Genomic DNA, 18,326 nt, shown 5'->3' on the forward strand with positions numbered 1-18,326 from the left:
GTATCGCTAGCAAAGCTGACATTGAATCGTTCGCAACCCGCTAAATCAGCGGTCTTTGGCTAAAAGTCTTTACGCTCATAGGGCCGGCGTTTTCGATTTAAAACATTATACGTGTGCATTTACAATCGATTTTGAAGGAACGATAAAGCTAAATCGCGTTGCACGTCGGGCCGCTTTCGGTACCCTTTGAAGCTCGAGGACGCATGTTCGCAAATGAGGAAGACGTCAACTGGCTTGCTTAGTCGACGGAAACAGCTGACCTTTCCATTCATTTAAGAAACCACTCGATATAATCGCTCGTCCCGTAGACTAATAATTTCTTTTCTCGGTAGACAGGCACGGGTGACGAGCCTCGTGCATTTGTTTGTATGTGTCGGTTTTCGAGACTTTGCACGCCCTGTTGAAGATCTTTATTCATCTTTCAGATTTCAATCGAAAATAACATCTAAGCCACGGTAAGCTAAATGAATAAACTTCGGGCGAACGCTGTATTCTTCATGCAATGGCAAAATGCCCGATAACTCTGATTCGAAATTGAACCTATCTGATCCAGACGGGTTTTAAGCACCTCTGGCACACAAAGCGTTCTTGATGAGCGCGCATTAATCAACTATATCATACAATGGCTTAACCGGCAAATAAATGTTACTTTGTTTAATAATAATGTCAAGTATTGTACTATATATAATCTGTTGATATTGACAGGTGATGTTGTGCATCTGAGAAGCCTTTTAAATTTCGTTTTTTCGTAAGGAGTCACCAGCAAATAACGTTATAATATAGAGAGCAGAGCGAGAAAGGATGGAATGTGATTTGGTGACGGCAAGGGGCTACTGTAACGATGCGAACCATAACCTCCCACTTATATAAATACCGAAATAACGTCTATAATAAAAATGTGAATATATTTCCGAAAGTAAGAGCAATGCATTAATCTGAATGACAAAAGCGCAGCAGTTGAATTTGCATAGCATCTATTTGCAGTAGAGCCGCCGTTATATATATATAGATATATATATATACAAAGGATTATCTTCACAGTGTTTATGTTGCTCTGAATTAATCTATATTTTTTCTAATTTTAATGTTAAGTCTCATTTTGACACGAAACGTCTTTTTTCTTCAATATACTAAGTTTCTTAGGGTGAGGGTTTAATTGTTTTGATCAGGAATGGTTGTTTCTGAGAGTAATCTGAGGGACCTTCTGAAGGCCTAGGTTTTTAGGCACAACGAAGGCAGGTCGAAAAAAAATGTTGAAATGGTGCAAGCTGATTTTTATGCTGCTCGAGATGCGCTTGTCGCTTTTCTTCACTTTTTCAGTGAGTTAATGTTTAACTAATTAGTCTTCGCGTCATAGAAGAGTGTAGATATACTGAAAAAATTGTATATTTAAAAGATATTCTTTTTAGAAATTATTATTGGGTTGCAAAAAATTCAAGCATATAAGTTGTACTTTTCAAATAGAAAAGCATACCGTGTGTTACATAAGTCTCATGACAACTTGACAAACCAACGATTACATACACATTTTCAGATGTCCGGATGTAGCACATCCGGTTCGGCTAACCCCACCATGTCCGACAAAGAGAGGGAAAGATTAATGAGAAAGCTGGAAAAGGAGACCGACGAATTCCTAGCCAGCCGAAAACAAGCAAAATATCAAGACGGTAAGGGATCCGCAATCATAACAGAGTGCCCATAAAAGACTCAGGAAATTTTTAGGGAACTACTTGCATTATGAACACGGAAAGATTGGAAACGTGTGGCTCATGATTAGTATAAGACATAAATAGCATATAGAACATAAATATGAAGAGGAAACGATTTTATCATGGTCGTAGGATTCTCTACGTCATGAAGTTATTGTTCTATGACAAGTAAACTGCACTTAATATATGGATTCATGTTATATACTAGGTTGTTATGAGTGAATACGATAGACTTTAAAATTAAATAACTTTTGAATTAGTTTAGCTAAAACGATGATTTTAATATGTATAAAGGGAATTCTTAATTTTCTATACTTGTCCCGGCGCTCTAACACCTTCTAAAGAAGCATATACCTATCGTTCGCGCTCCCATATATTTCAAAAAAAAGGGCTTCTCGAGTATTTATAGTAAGATGTGCTTGCCCATCAGTTTTTTTCTTTTTAGAACATGGAAAACTCGTAATCACACAAATCTAAGTCAGGAAAATAAGAACATTGAAATTAACACTGGGTGTACTTTAGCTTAAGTAATTGATGACGATAAGATCTTGCATTGCATGCCAACAGTCCATGAGTCTCTAAAGCTAAAAGCATTGATGCTTTCATTTTCGGCGAGTATTTCGTAGTAGCGTATGCCGTTAACATCAATTTCAAGTACTACCGCCATTTTACGTTCAAACCTAGTCGAACGTACCACCGAACTTGGTTTCCTTTTACGTGATGCCATTTTCTCGCCTGGTCCTTCTCCGGCTATGCTTCAGGCAGGTTTTTATTAATTCAAGCTCCGCAAATTTCGTGTGGAATGCAGCACACGCGTTTCCAACTAACATAGATTCAATTTACGAAGAACCACTTTTCCTTTGGTTTTTTTCATCTTCATTTGGATTATAATTCTGTAACACAACAACACAATGTTTGCACTACAAACTCTATTTTTGTAAAATCTTCTTCGAGTGTTGCAACGTATTCGCGTCCTTCGGGTCTCAACATCTAGGTGTCTCCTCGCTGGTCTTCAATACTCCAGTTCCTGAAACGATTGCGCCCTTCATGTACTGTGCTTTCGCTTAGAGCATTACCTTTACGGCTAGTATCTTCACCAATTTTTAAAAATTTCCGCAGGGCTATTATCTTCCTAACCTAACCACTGATAGTGATGACTTTCGAAACTAAAAAATGCCTTTTCCTTCTGAACTAATTTCCCCTGAAGTAAACTCAAATATTTTATCAGCCAAATTTCATCTGCTATTGGCACGTAGCTCAAAAGTGATTCTGTTTCAAAGTCCACCGGATTCGCTTACAACACCCTAATATGTATGTGTATACATTCATATTTATACGCGAGAGCTAATGCAATTGTATCGTTCCCTTTCCCTAGGCTACATCTCTTCTGGTTTGTAATGAAGCATAACAAGTACTTATAGATTATTACTGACAATCGCAGTTTTCTCATCTTAACTATTTAAATTATGATGCAATTTGCTACTGTAACTCAAAGTAAGAAATAATGTTGTTACCGTTATGTTTATTGTTTACATAATAATATTTCTGGCAACTTCATTAATTCTGTTTAACTTGCAAAATAGACAAAATGTGTAGTTATCCTTCGTATGTCGTTACAATGCGTTTCAGGATGGAAAGAGCAGTCCTGGGAGAAAGAAATGGCTGATCATCCATTATTTGCACAGCAGCTTCCAGATGGTGCAACTAGAGGAAATTTACCTCCTTTGTTAGAAGCTTTGCGTCAGGTTAAATACGACGAGGCGGAAAATTCGCCGGAAGAACTGGCGAGAAACTATAAGGATGACGGGAACCATCTGTTTAAAGAAAAAAGCTACCGGTTTGTTACTTTTGTTTTACTTGCCGAAACTTGGTTCATGTTATGTGAATTAATCATTGATAAACTAGGTTTGCAACAGTTTGTGCATCTATCCAAGAAAATCCCCATCGAAGAACCTAGACAATTATTAGCCTCCGTTGTTTTTAAACACTAAACGTATTGACATCTGTTGTATACCTGTTTTTAGATTACGGTCAGATTTACGGATAGTTACAACTTTAGTGGTAATGCACGCCTATGGACGTAAACTGCGTGTAAAGACCACTCGACCTACAAATTTCCGCAGGTGTGTAATAAACTGATTATCATACCATATAAACCGTAGCTAAAAAGTTCGTTTTCAAATTATCGCAGAGCTGCAGTGGCGAGTTACTCCGAAGGGATCTATCAAAAGACTCTAAACCAGGAGCTCAACGCACAACTCCATCTTAACCGAGCAGCGGCTCAATACCACCTGGACAATTTTAACGCGGCCCTTGACGATTGTATATTGGCCCTAAAGTTTAAGCCTAACTACGTTAAAGCCATGTTGAGGTTGGTAATATTTTTTTTGCAACACAGTATGCGGAAGCTTATTCAGTCATATAACAATTGTCTTGAGCCATATAAAACACATTTTATGAAATCTGTGCAGATAGCAAAACAAGGCCATTGTGGCTGTTGTTAAATAATTCAAAATAGCGATTCAATTAATTGTAGTTTTAACGGAAGAACAAACATGTTTCTGAGTTTACTTCCAACAGAAAGGAAGCTATGACCTGACATACGCATAATATCGTCTGGATTAATCAAATCTATTTCCAATGCTGTTCCTAGTTAACTTCTAAGACGGAATTTCTGCTAATTGCTCTAACGATTTTTTTCCTCTTCCGTATTGTGCAACTTTTTTTCGCTAGGAATACGATATATTATTAAGCAGTTACTAACAAATTATAGCCATATAAATGTGGAAATTTTAGTAAATATGTCGTCATTTTTTCTTTGATGTCTTGTCTTTTTGATCTGTTACTAAAGAGCTGCGCAATGTTGTTGGCAACTACGTAAACTGCACGAGTGTATTAAATTCTGTGTTCAACTAGAGGAAGCGGAGGGAGCTCAGAGTGTGCCTAGCGCTGCTCTTAAGGAGGCCCGAGAATTGGTAAACAGAGTCGAGAAGGAGCAAAAACTTCAGGAGAGAAATCGTCGAAAACGTGAAAAGGAGCTGCGCGAACGGCGCCAAAAAAATGAGGTGAGTTAATATCCCACTTCTGAAAAAATCTTCGAGTGAGTAGACACTACTACATGGCAAAATGTCATTTTAGGCCAATGCCTAACTAAGATGACGTGTTGTTGACGTGAGAAGGATGTTGTTTTAGACAACATAAAAAACAGCATTATTACGCTCGGAGCCCGTTTGATGGCCAATATCCACAGTCAGTAAAACGTAGACATTCAAAGTATACATTTAACTACTATCATTTAGAATGTCCCATAAGGTATGCATTCTAGTCATTATAAAATGCAAAAATCTATATTGGTTTTTTCCAGCCACAGATTGCCACGCCCCCATTATGACACAGGGGTTAACCATAAAGGTAATCACTGGCTTGTTTAAATGCTTTCTCTCAGAGGCTCTGGTTAGCTCAACATCAAACCAGGATATCAGTCACGATTTTAAAGAGCATTACATTGTCATAGCTTATGTTTGTTTGACGAAACGACTGTATAGCCTGGTTGAGTGGTGCCACGATTTGTATAACTTTCGACTGCATCTTTAATCGAGGTACTACTGCGTGCCAAGCGTTTACCCTGATAACAAGGCATTAATGTCATTCCGTTTGGACATCCACCGCTAATAGTTTCCATCTGTTTTACCAAATAATATGTATGTAAACGCTTTTATTCTGCCGTTATGTTAGGAGCTTGCTGTTGCAATCGAGAAGGCTAGGGTTACATTAGTACCTGCGGCCGAAGAGGGTGAACTACTTCCAAATTTAACTCCTAGGTTCCCTGCATTACGAGATTTCGCCGTTTCGTTGGAGAGCGACGTTAATGAACCAGGACAGAAATGCCTTGTCTGGCCGGTAGCCTTGGTCTATCCTGAGCTTAAGGAGACGGACTTTGTTCAGAAGTAGGTTATCCTATATGTTTTAAGAAATAGTAAAGTTTAGTGGAGCAAGTTCTATTCAATGGTTCATGATAGTAAATTAAATTCTAGGAATACGTAAGCTCCAAAAACCTACGGTATAGCAGAGATCAAGTGATGTTCAGATGTCAGTAGTAGTTAACTGCCTACGAAGAAAAATATTTACGATAATGGTTTAGCAATTTGGGAACGGACATGGAGTCATTTTAATAACTTTCCATGAATGGATGATCTTGTGTATATACCCCGATCAATGTGCTAATGGGTATTGTTTTACAGGTGGAGTGAAGGCACGACATTTTCAGCAATATTCGATGCCATGTATCAGGGCCGCCCTGCGGAAAGGCCCGTGATTGGAGATGAGGAGAACAACACTGTTATTGTATATGATCCGGCCAAGCTTCAGGTGCGAATATAAAAATATCCTGTTCAGCCATTGACATTTTTTTGAGCTGACATCAATCAAAGTCTTCGTGGGCGGAAATTCGATTTTTACTTCTAAACCAATGAGAAGTGAGCTAAATCTGATGAATTTGGCAAGGTCTCTCAAACTGATACATGTATACAATAGTTTTTTGTTAGTTTATTTTATACTCAAAACTCTAGTGTTTTAGCTGTAAGAAGCACTACTATGATGAAGAGACATGCAAAGACCGAAAATCTTTAATATCGATTCGGGAAGGATTCTAATGAAACTTCGACTTCATTATGTTTTCAGGTATGGTACAAGTCATCAAAGAACGATAAACCCGTTGCGGTACGTGATAAGAGCAGTTTACGCCAAGTACTCGCGCGGAAAGACTGCATCGTCGAAGATGGAGTTCCCTCGTTCTGGGTAACGCGCAAGGGCTCCGAGGCCGAGAAGGACCTCCTAAACCGGCAAGGCATCTAATGTTATTATACAATTATAGTTATAATTGTTGACCAGCAACGCTTCCGTGAAAACAAATTATCGATGATGCGCAGTGGAGGAGATGCATATTATCGTACGTTATCATAGAGGCTATGTCCACTAGGTACATTACCAACAAAATATTCAACTCAGACCGTCAAAACGCTGCTAATATTCTGCAGCTCTTCTTCAGCTTTTGCGTGATATTGTTGGTATTGACATTATTAATATTGATCGAGCGAAAACAGAATTATTAAATGAAAATTGAGTAATGGATGTTATATGGGGTTTGCTTTCATTACAGTAGTGCCATCGAGAGCTTTACTGTATAGGTAGATGCAATTATGCTGTGGCATAATGAATTGATTGTTGATGATCCAATAACGTAACTGCATACCGTTCTCCCGTGTAGCCCGGGAACCACTGGTATAATCACAATCTGTGTGTGTATATATATGAGTTGTTACATCGATAATATTTATTGCAAAGGCGGATGCTGGCGGATGCCAATTTTGTTGGGATCCATCGCACAAAGCACACATCTTTACTACCGTATGATTGTCTGCAGAAATAGGCTAACTAATAAACGCCTCATTGTTGTACGCCATTAATCACAATTGAAGGTTTATTTGATTACCTACAATTGGTTATTTCTTCTGAAATAGGTTCACCACGGAAAGTAAAGACAACTCGCTGTGTTTATATTCCACAGTTATATTCAAAGTATTCAGTATATTTACGTGGACAGTATATCCTATTTTGTGTTAATCTAACGATGATATAATTAAGTGTTAATTGCTATCTGGCGAATTCGCCGTTAGTGTTGCGTTGTATTGTGCTGATATAGTCAATTCAGCTACTTAACTATTTACGCGATTTAATTAACACGATTTTGAGCTACGAATTTACTGTGAACGAAAGCTCCAAAACTACTGTATAATTGTGTGGTGTTGATTAAAAAAAACAGAGCGACAAAATGCAGAGATCGTGAAGCTTAGCTTAATCTTGTATTCCTGTTCTTATTCATAAATATATGAATCTTTCTTCATTTGTGCGCCTCTTACAATTATGTCGTTTCCCATAATGTTAATAGTACAAATGCGAGAAACGGTGTAAAAAATGATACTATACACAGATGAGTTATAAATAAGTCATTAGAAAAAAATGATAGATCGCAGTTTCAATCATACAGCCATAGACTCGTCGTAGAAAATTAGGTATACCGACTGAAAAAAAATTGACTCTACATTTTTTGGATGAACGATTAGTTTTACGAAGTGCGTTGTAGCAATTTATGTGCATTAACCTACCTTTTAGAAGGGTCATGGCGAGCCATCTGACGCGGCCCTTACAGTAACCAAAAGCCCTGAAGTGCATATGACATTGTATATTTATAATAAGACCAATAATTATCTATTGGCCTTTCATTGAGTCTCAATTCGCATGTGTCCCGTTTTATATGAAAATAACTTATAACTTCTATGGAGACTAGAATCGCCCATCGAATGTCTTTTTTTATTGTGGCGATAGCTTCCGAGCCCACAACTGAGCAAATTCATACCCTCCAAGATACCGGATCTCTTGCTTCCTCTCATATGAATTGTTTAATCTAACCCAGAATTTAGGCAGTAAACAAGCTAGCTAACGCAATAATTATACATAACAATGGCTCTCGTCATTCTATCAACCCTGATGCATTTCGAGGAGATATACTAGATATTAAGAAATAGTAATGTTTGTTGTTACTTATTCTGTAATCACGATTTGGCCGCCATTGAAAAGCGTTTAAAAACCATCCTAAAAGCTCGTTTCAATGCATACGTAGATATTCTTCGTATTCATATATTCCATCGACATACTATACATAGATAATACATTTGAAAACAGCAATATAGCTTTGGATTAACGCTTCTTGATTGTCAGGTCAAAAATTTCCTGATTGGTACGTTTTCGTTTCTTTTCTGCTTTAAATATTCTGAAAATACGTTATCCTTGCCGCAAACTGCATATATTTTCAGCCAAGAGATGAGGCCTACAATACAAATGATCATATTTATTCGCATTTCGCATGGCTACTATGAAGATGTTGTGACATCCTATTATTTTTTAGCAGGGCTAAAGTCTTCAGGTAGTTGTGCCTAATCTAACCACTAAGACCATTACTGCCATAGGGATTACTTTACGTTGCGAGTGATCAATCCTAGCTACACAGCAAAACTGCTACCGCCAGTCCATGAAGTTGAAGAGTTATAGAAATTCACCAACTTTTAAAGATAACAGGCAATCTACAAGTGGCTAATGTGCAACTAGTTCCATCGGAACTATCCCTTAGCTCCTTTTGTTGGCTCCTGCCTTCCTCATTGAAAAGGGATGTGTACTCAAAAGCGCCAGGAGCACTTCGCAAAACGGGTATTCCGCAAGGCCAATGGATTTTCCCGATTTTTCCGATTTTCCCAGGAAACTTGCTTCCAATTGGCAATATAGATATACTTAACAAGCTTTTTTTTTACTGACAAGTGGATTTTGGGAAGTTTATCATGGCTAACCATAGTCTTTCCATTGACCTGACCAGAATGGGCGTTCATGTGATTGTTGCCCTCACCAATTGTCGTTGACACACTGACAGTAAATATATTGGGTAAGATAATCGGTAAATAGAAGGCCTGTAGAAGTTGTTTGTGGCGCAGCCTCGATGGAAATGACATTGTTATTATTAATTTGTCGTCATTTAATATCTATAAAGTCCCCTCTGGGTTCTTTTACTGTCTGTGAGAAAAAAAATAGGATATGGAGCTGTTTGTCGACTTTAAGTTATGGTTAGTGGCAATTAGCTTATTCTGTCTATCAAAGCTACCTGAATATATATACCGGTGTATATAATAACATGCTGTTATCTTTATGCAGGACTATAAAGACAAGTTCCGTACTTTCAATGGGATGTTCCTATTGTAACTAGTATTTGAAAATGATCACTATACAAAAGTATAACGATATAAGCCGCCCGCTAAGTTGGTTTCCTAGCGCGCATGTAATTGCTTCGAAGGCAAAAACATGCTTCCTTTATTTCATCATGCATAGATACGGTATAAGGATAAACGCTAATTGCTTCATTCGACTCGCATAGTTCTGCCTCTGAACACGCGCTCTTTAGCTTCTGAAACATTGATTTATGCTAATATTTGGCCAGTGCCGCAGTGCTTCGTAGCTGTGTTTATGAAACTATTAGGATGTGTCAAATCTGTTTGCTTTACTTAGCATTTTTTGATATGTACACATTCGAAAAGCTGAAGCAGCCCAAGCATCGATATGGGTGCATTGAAATATAGCACAGCACACATAAACGTGCGAGATATGTCAGCAGTAAAATTAAATTGTGTTAACTTTGACGGTCAGAAACGCCAGAATCTGTTTCGTACAGATAACATAACCTACATTTTATTTTGGCTAATTATAAATGTAGCATTACCCATTACCGCAGGACTACACTAACAGATCCGAAAATGTCTTGATACATCAACAAATACGCGGTCCGAAAAAAATGGCTGAATATCATATGTTCGTTTATCTAGTTTACTAGTACCTACTATTACTTGTCTAACTCTTCTTTATACATTGTTGGTCTGGGACGGTGCATTTTGTCGCCTAGATTGCTTTTCTGAGACATGTCTGCACCTCAACAGCGGCAGTTTTAAGGTAGCCGTCAATTAGTTTGGTCTAACCTGTCAACGACGCCGCGCTGATGATGTAGTTTAGACGATGATCCCGTACCTCAGATGCAAAGCGTCTCATTTGGCTTAACTGTACTATGACTAGCAGAGAAAATGCTGTACTTTATCGCTCTGTAATCAATAAAAAACACATAATTAAATACTTAATTGAACGATGTTCCTATTTCGACATTAGATAAATAGATTTCGAATGATATCATCAGCGGTTCTACTGGCATAGTGTAAACAATGAAATAGACATACATTTGACGTTAGAAGCAATAGAAGACTGCACGACGATACTCCATTATTCAATTCATTTCGAGTTTACTTCAAACAAACTACTAAAACACCTCTTAGATTTGTGCTGTTTTCATTTGCGCACTGGAAAGTTGCTTGCCGATAATACATACTGCAATACTCCCCCTAGGACAAGAAGCGCTTCGAAGGTTTTGATCATTTGAGATTCTGAACTTAACACAGACCTGTAGCCGCAGACAGGAAAGATACAGTTACCGTATTGGCCCCAGACAGATCTGTTAGCGTCGGGGAATCATATCTCATCCTGCTTCACCCGCTGCTAGTTTCCATAGAGCTCTGAGTCGTGACTCGAATGTAGTGATGACTCCGCCGCCGCCGACAGCCATGTCTTAGTAATGCTTTAAAAAAAAAACACAGGCTAACTTAGGCCAAGTGAATACGTGTAGACATGAACTGATGTGGCCGGCCGGCGATAAAACGTCACAGATTTTGATGTACTTGTTCATAAATTTGGATCGTATATAATCGCTGTGTAGGCAAATGTAGGCTTCTTAGGCCAAGATCTTCGTGAGGTAACGCTTTCTTGCACGAAGCTTGTGATCTTGTTGGCTCCGCAAAAAAATTATTATTTCGATCAAGTTCGCTTCGGGCGTTTTGGCGTTTCTGAAAAAATGCTTCGCGCAGAAGCGCTACGCTGTCGACAGTTTCAAACTATTAAAAGATCGCCTGGGTACACATAAGTGAAATTATTCGCACCTATTTATTAGGCCGTGCCTAAAATACACTTGTAGTATATAGGCAATGCTACGATATATTTCGCTCGTATTAAAAAGCCTGAAGAACGCACATTTATTTACCTATAAAAGGACCGGTGATGTCAATATGTTTGTTACGCCGACGAAACTACTTCAGTCGCGAGACAAAGTTCTCAGTCGACGGAGCTGTTACTTTCATCACTTCCCGAGACCAAAAACAATGGACCAACAACAATCTAAAGAAAAGCGTGTTTGCCGAAACCATTGAAGTGACACGATATCACTAGTTCTGTTTAGTTCAACGTACCTTAGCTAAATGAAAACAAAGTATATCGGTCGTTATTGAGGTCCAGACCTTAAAGGTTCGGCAAGAAACTAGGTGAAGATAATAAGATGAAGAATAAGAAATACGGTGAAGATACAGGCGCTTTAATTACCACTAGAACCATTTACCTTAAAGCTAGAATGGACTTCAGTGATCGAACACATGGATTGCTAATTAACACATAATAAAATATGTTTATATCCAAAAATCAATTTGTAATTTTAGAGCTATCAATTTTACATTCAACTTGACGCCTGTAAAAAGCAAAGAAGAGAAAAGGTATAGAATATACCAATAAGATACCACATTATGTGTTACAACCCATTTGTATTATGGCAACCAATAAATAAAGTTTAATACAGTATAAGAGGAATAAACAAACCATATGAAATTGTCAATTATGTTTTAATCGAAGACAATTTCCTGAATTGTGTTTCTATTACGACGACTTTTCGAGATCGTTTGTTTGTAAAGCTGTCCGAAAGCCGAAGTACACGTGTATTATTCCCCAAGAAAATTCATTTGACTGTTTTAATCTAAAAATAAACTACGATGCTAATACGACCTTAGTTACCTCCGTAAGCACGCTAGAGGTCGCGTCTTTTGTCATTATAAACACACTAGCATGTAGAAAAGTTCCACAAATCGTGATTTTTTTTATCACCGTTAACCTCAATCATAGCCTTGTTTTTATTTTTCATAAATCTCAAATAAGTCACAATCAAGGTCATGGATGAGTCAGGAAAAATCACAGTCAAGGCATGTATCGTTAATATTGTGGTTAGTTAGAGTTAACATCTAGTAACTTTTCGTACTTGACTATACGTTCAACTTTTTGAATCTATTACATTATATTACATTTTAAGAAAATTAGCTTAATAACTTAGAGCTCTAACGTGATACGAAAAATCATATTTCATGACATTATAAAAAAACCTTAAAATTAAGATGCTTTTACGAAAGCAAATGTAGAACGAGGGCCAGTCTAAGACGAAACAACAGAGCCTGAAACGCAAGTGAAAACTTAATGCAAATCCAAACTAAGACCAGCACTGAATATATCACATCTGAATATCTAATAGAAATATGTGATAGAAATATGCGTTACAACGAAGATATGGTATAAACAATACAGGTAGTGCTTGACAAAGCAACGCGCGCGCAGACAAAGCCCATCCTTCGCGGCTGAAGCTATTGCAAATTTAGTTACGTGAGGAGTTTTCTGAGGTTGCACTTTTGTATACTGTTACCCACTTCACTTTGAACATTGTTGAAATCAAATCAACTTCTGCCTGATATAGGCCATCAATTACTTGATGCTACCTAAAATGTGACGTACGCCGCCAAGATCTGTTGTGATATAAAAATTAGAACGCGCTTCATTCACAAGGTATGATATTGCAAATTAAGAATTCGTTACACAACATTATTACCCTTCGCGCACGGGTCGGTGCTAAGAAATCTTTATCACTACAGAGAAAAAAGAAATTTAAAGTTTTAATCTATATCAGACCATCAAACAGGACCTCTGTATAAAATCATCAGCTAGCCATTTTCAGCACAACGTGTCTTAGTAGGATGCATTATTGGCATTAGGCTCTGAATATTTTATACGCAATTGGACGCAGAAAATAAGGCTCCTCAATTAGCTAAGTATTGCCGCCACGGTCGTCGAAACGTTTTCATTGGGTCGCCACTCTTAGTACGCCTGTGTAGGAAGTTTAGCAAATTCGATCAGCATCAACGATAAGACTGGCTTAGTCTGTGTCCTCTGGGTACACTGGATGTTGCCACTGGTGGAAAGAGCATTTAAAATTTTCCAAATTATTATAAGCATTTTTAATAAGGCTTCTATGCAACGGGTTTCAAGCATAAGAAGACAGGATCTCGTCAACACCTGACAGCTAAATTTTTATTTCAACCCCTTCTCATGGTGGGAGTATAGCTATACATACTTGCTATAAGACAAATCTCCTTTGGATTAGAATTAGCTGAAACTGTTTGTACTTTAATAGGATTGACTCCGTTTATCTGGATTCGGTCACCGTCAGTTGCCCACTGGCTAAGAATTAGGTACCTAATTACCTGCCACGTTTACCCCAACGTTCCCTAGCTTTAAATAATTTCATTACCTTTCCTTTTCATACGTTTCGGTAAATTCGATTGTGATTCACTTATTACTTTGAACAGAGTCTACAAGCTCGGGCTACCAATTGTTGTCTTAAGTATTCTAACTGTGGACGTATTGTAAGAACGCCACGGCCGATAACTGCAACCCAATGATGAACCAAAAACAGACTTTGGTTACTAATACAATGCCTGTCGCAGGTGTTGCTGATGAAAATCCGTTTCGATCTGCCGTCTTCTCTGATAACGAGAGCTCCAAGCTGAGGAGCGTCAGGAACAGTCTCCAAATGACCTATGCTATCGGGCCCCGAGCAAAAAAAAAGGCATAACCTATGTTGTGGGTAGACCCATGTCATTCGCCCCAAATGGACATGGGATAGCTGGGTATATTTTGTTTGCTCATTTGGTGCCACCTATAACACAACTCCAAGAGCTCATCAACAAACAAAGTTTATGAAAAGGTGATGTAGAACAACATGAAGAAATAATTATACCACATGAATTTTTAAAGCCCACAAGGACAAAGATTTTTTAAACGCTTGAACTGGGTACCCTTAACTGAATAGCGTTCAAAAGTAAATTGATTGAAGATACAGCCAACGAACGTACAGGTTATAATGCTAGTCAAATAAGATCTATTAGCCAGATGGTAATTAGTTGGAATTTAGCAGGTGTGCGTTATTTTTAAATAATGTGTAATAAGTACGATATTTAATGAAGACACTGAATACGACATAATCAGATCGGAACGTGACGTTTTTTATTAGTATTCCGAAGAATACGATTAATCACTAGATTTCAATGAAGTTCCTTTATATTCGGTCTAAATTCTGGTTACATTTCAGGTCTGCACTAGGTGTATTGAAGGACAAATAGTCCGTCAATGAAGATCCGAAACAAAACGCTATCGTCCGAACACTCACGCCGGCATCACATAAGACCCTACATCACGTTGCGCTAACATTTTTTTTGCTAGCTCTGGATTAATTCAGAGCTAATACCTCATAATATAATAAAAATGATGCTAAAGTAATTTAGTGCGCTCAATAGACTGAGAAATATCTTGTAAACTTTCCTTAGAAGATATAATGTAAACAACATAATGTTTAAAATTGAAGCGCCATATTTATATAGAAGAAAAATTTCAAAAGAACATCAGTTTTCTTTAAATACATATATAAAACGACAGCATACGTAATCAAATACACGTCAAAAGATCCGAACTTGGAAAAGAACAAACATGTTTACAGAAAAGGTTTAATTTACAGGTAGATAAATTTTGTCTATATACATGAATTCGTTATGCTGCTTCCATGAACTAATGGTCTGTCGCTTAATAATAGCACATACTTCAGTCAATTCAAGTCTCTTTTTAAGGTCCTATTAAAGCAGGACCGTATACGGCTGTGGCGGCCGATTAACACCGCTATGGAACCGGGGCTGCGTTGTATACGGAAAGCCAAAAGGGCCGGCCAGGATACGAGCATGGGTTGAAGCATATCCGTATATATGCGAACCAATGCTGCCGTAGGTGGTCGTATAAGCTTCGGGTACCACAACCTCTTGTGCGCTGACGGCGTGCACCCATATAAAAAGGGACACAAAAACAAACTGCATAACGCTCCTGGAAATAACGAACACTTCAATAATTAAGTAAGCCAGCGAATATAATAAAGTTCCAGCTAAAATAGTGTGCGTATATCACTCAATTTCGATTCAGAACAACAACAAGAGCTGTAAATATACGTTTCTCACATAGCGAAAACAACTGCTTTCACGTTTATCGCCTTAAGTAGTACTAGCGACATCTCCACAAAACTCCGTCCAGATTTAGCGAACGCTCAAATATCGACGGCAGATTGCGTCAATTCAGTCGCGTCTTTGACTGGTACGAGAGTATCGTATGATTACGCTTAAATATTTGTCTCGTCTTAATAAATTACTCTGTCCTTCTGTAGGAGATCAAGCAGGGAAAGGGAAATACAGCCAGGGAATACCTGGGCTCATCATTTTATTTTCCAGAAAAGGGTTGAAATGGCCTCGACATAGTAAAATCTTATCCACGTTTCGTTTCAAATACGCACGAGATATAAATCATTAATAAAACATTCATAGTCATAGAGGTAACTAATGCGGCCGCTAGACCGCTATCAAACGAATATCTAGATTTATGGTTACCGTTACGATTAGAGCAGTCTGCTTTTTCCATACGGCATATCTGCTCTGATCTTCTTACGTTATCCTCGACCCGTTCCTATATCTTTGGATGTATAAGCGTTTTTCTATCTTCTTCAATAGTTTTTATAAACGACGACTACGCTTCGAGCTATGCTAATTTCACCCAGTAACGATCAGCTGAACGAGAGATGCGCATTAATATAGTACTATGTTGGATATGCAACACTGAGCTATAGAAGCTTATCGCTGGTATAAAAGGTATAGCTGACAATATCTACTATATCAAAAAAATACATACAAAAAATGAATTTTATAGTCATTATAAACTTCCATGAATTCGAGCGAATCCTTAGCAGATACTTCCTCTTTACATTAATGTTTTTTTTTTTCGCGAAAGGGCTTACGCTAGTTGTATATAGCACTGCACAAATCAAGCTTCTTCACATGGATTCGTTCTTTTACCTGAACCTCTTTGCTTTGTTCTAAGTAGCAGGTTAAAGCTAAATTCGGGTAGTATAGTAGTCATAGCTCCTACCATAGCAATATGTATCGAAACGTACCTAAGTCTTTTTACGCATGCTGTGTTTTTAATCAGCTTGGACATGTTTCTATGTTGGGCAGTTTTCGAGATGCCTCCAAAACTAAGTAAATGTAGACAACAATCGAGCGCAAACAGATTTCACCGATTTAAATTTTAACCCAACAACTTAACGGAAAATGGCTGCCGGTAGTGGAAGGCCTGGAAACAAATATCGGTAGTCGCAAGGACTTGAATTTAATTTCTCCGAACCTTTATTGTGTAAATCAATGGTTTATATATAGGTCACCGTTATTGCTCGCTGTTTCTTCAGTAGACCTTTACCGAGCGGCATTTTAATGCAAATATGATGTGCAAGTATCGCCAGTGAAAAGATACGCTTTCCAGCTGTTCTGCGCGTTACGAATTTGTCGAACAATCGATAGAAAACTTGAATATATATATTGTGATAACAGTCCTGCAACACGGTAAGAGCGGTTGATGCCGTCCTTAGCTTTGTCCTATTTCGATGTTAAGCGATTGTTGGCTCTATTTAGACGACGTGTTATTGTTAAATGGGCCAAAAAAGCCATGCTATAATACACGAGAAGACTTGTACTGCCCGACAGCTGCAATATTAAATAAACGTCCTCAATCACGTTCTGCAATTCAAAGGTTTGTGGTTGAAAGTAAATTAATTTAAAGCGTTTTTATATTTCAATTGCACAGTCCGTTCCAATTGCTTCTGTAGTTGGAGGATTCAATTACAATTTGATGGTTGATGTTTTTTTTTTTAAATTATTTTTGGTCTCAAAAATATAGCTCATCTCAGTATAACCAGTGCAGATTCATACGGTTTTTATGGCACGCTTCGCTCTATTTTCAATTTAATTATCTTTAAATATGTAATTATCCAGATAAATCAAACACAACTAATTCCCTTTAACGATCTCATCCTATTCGAAGTTAGAAGAAATCCATTCGCCAATTTCAAACCCGAAATCAAAGAACTGAGCTAGTCAGGACACCAATACGTACGTATAACCTGCGCTCGTTTGAGTCTAGGGCAAGTTGACTTGGGGTACGCCGAATGATATCGCTCTCTACCGCATTACCCCAAAAAGGTGTAGTTACATTATTATAAAATACTGTCCAAGTGTGCATATGTAACAATATCCCTATCCGATTTAAGGGCACAACGCACTAATGACGTTTTTCGTTTCGGAAGAACGAAACGGCCAAAGTTCCACATGTAGCTTATTATATCCGATGTAGTCGGCTATATATATATATATATCGGACAGTACGGCAATTGTAATAAATATAATTTAACAACCATATAATACCCTGCTATAATAACACGTAGCAGCCTTTATAACAGTTAATGTTAGGTTCGTGACCTTCATGATCCTGTCAGCTAGAAGCTGAGCCCGAAATCGCTATGAACAATAAGTGCCCAATCCCGGTTTGGTAGCAAAGGTTCAGTAAAGCTTTTGCACATTTTCTGCTTCTTAGACTTCTGCTGGATGCGAATTGGCTTTCGTATCGAAAAAAAAAAACCTGTATAGAAGTGTTTGAATTTTTAAGAGATACAAAATCTAGATTTTGCTTTGGTTTATATAGTAGCTACCGAGCTACGTCCCGACAGACTATGCTTCTTTTCTCTGTCGTTGTAAATTATAACTTCACATTGAGCTTGGCTGCCGACAAACGCTTAGTACATGGTAAATCATAAAATCTATTCTAAACATTTTTAAACATACATGTTTCTATATTAGCTTTGTTTGTAAGAGAGACATGTCAACGCTTCTATAGGTTGCTTTAGGCTTTAGGTTGGCAACTTTAAGACTTTAATTATAGTTCATCTACCTACGTAATATTCTAAGAATTATA

General features: G+C 37.8%; 1 protein-coding gene and 2 long non-coding RNA genes across 3 annotated transcripts; 2 read left to right on the forward strand and 1 right to left on the reverse strand.

Annotated features, from left to right (window-relative positions):
* Nucleotides 1–100: 100 nt before the first annotated feature.
* Nucleotides 101–7,611, forward strand: Dpit47 (DNA polymerase interacting tpr containing protein of 47kD). Its single transcript, XM_022837717.2, has 8 exons — nucleotides 101–455; nucleotides 1,535–1,667; nucleotides 3,339–3,546; nucleotides 3,901–4,080; nucleotides 4,561–4,774; nucleotides 5,445–5,656; nucleotides 5,951–6,077; nucleotides 6,390–7,611. Exons 2-8 carry the CDS (start codon nucleotides 1,535–1,537, stop codon nucleotides 6,561–6,563), a joined length of 1,248 nt encoding a protein of 415 aa, XP_022693452.1. The 5' UTR covers nucleotides 101–455; the 3' UTR covers nucleotides 6,564–7,611.
* A 6,311-nt stretch (nucleotides 7,612–13,922) lies between these two features.
* Nucleotides 13,923–14,785, forward strand: LOC147753127 (uncharacterized). The gene is made up of 2 exons (XR_015312118.1): nucleotides 13,923–14,199; nucleotides 14,584–14,785. It is a non-coding gene; the product is annotated as an uncharacterized LOC147753127 (long non-coding RNA).
* On the reverse strand, nucleotides 14,467–15,904 carry LOC111263020 (uncharacterized). Its single transcript, XR_002681980.2, has 2 exons — nucleotides 15,494–15,904; nucleotides 14,467–15,362 (listed from the first exon to the last, which is right to left on the reverse strand). It is a non-coding gene; the product is annotated as an uncharacterized LOC111263020 (long non-coding RNA).
* Nucleotides 15,905–18,326: the final 2,422 nt, after the last annotated feature.

The sequence above is a fragment of the Varroa jacobsoni genome, unplaced genomic scaffold (assembly GCF_002532875.2).
Source record: "Varroa jacobsoni isolate VJ856 unplaced genomic scaffold, vjacob_1.0 scaffold_725, whole genome shotgun sequence".
In the NCBI taxonomy this organism is placed as follows: domain Eukaryota; kingdom Metazoa; phylum Arthropoda; class Arachnida; order Mesostigmata; family Varroidae; genus Varroa; species Varroa jacobsoni.

What these genes read in the sequence shown, in the direction of transcription:
- Dpit47 (XM_022837717.2), top strand. Translation starts at nt 1,535, where the DNA reads ATGTCCGGATGTAGCACATCCGGTTCGGCTAACCCCACCATGTCCGAC. An exon ending in TACGTTAAAGCCATGTTGAG is followed by an intron (nt 4,081 to 4,560) that starts GTTGGTAATATT and finishes CTGTTACTAAAG; the next exon opens with AGCTGCGCAATGTTGTTGGC. An exon ending in AACGGCGCCAAAAAAATGAG is followed by an intron (nt 4,775 to 5,444) that starts GTGAGTTAATAT and finishes CCGTTATGTTAG; the next exon opens with GAGCTTGCTGTTGCAATCGA.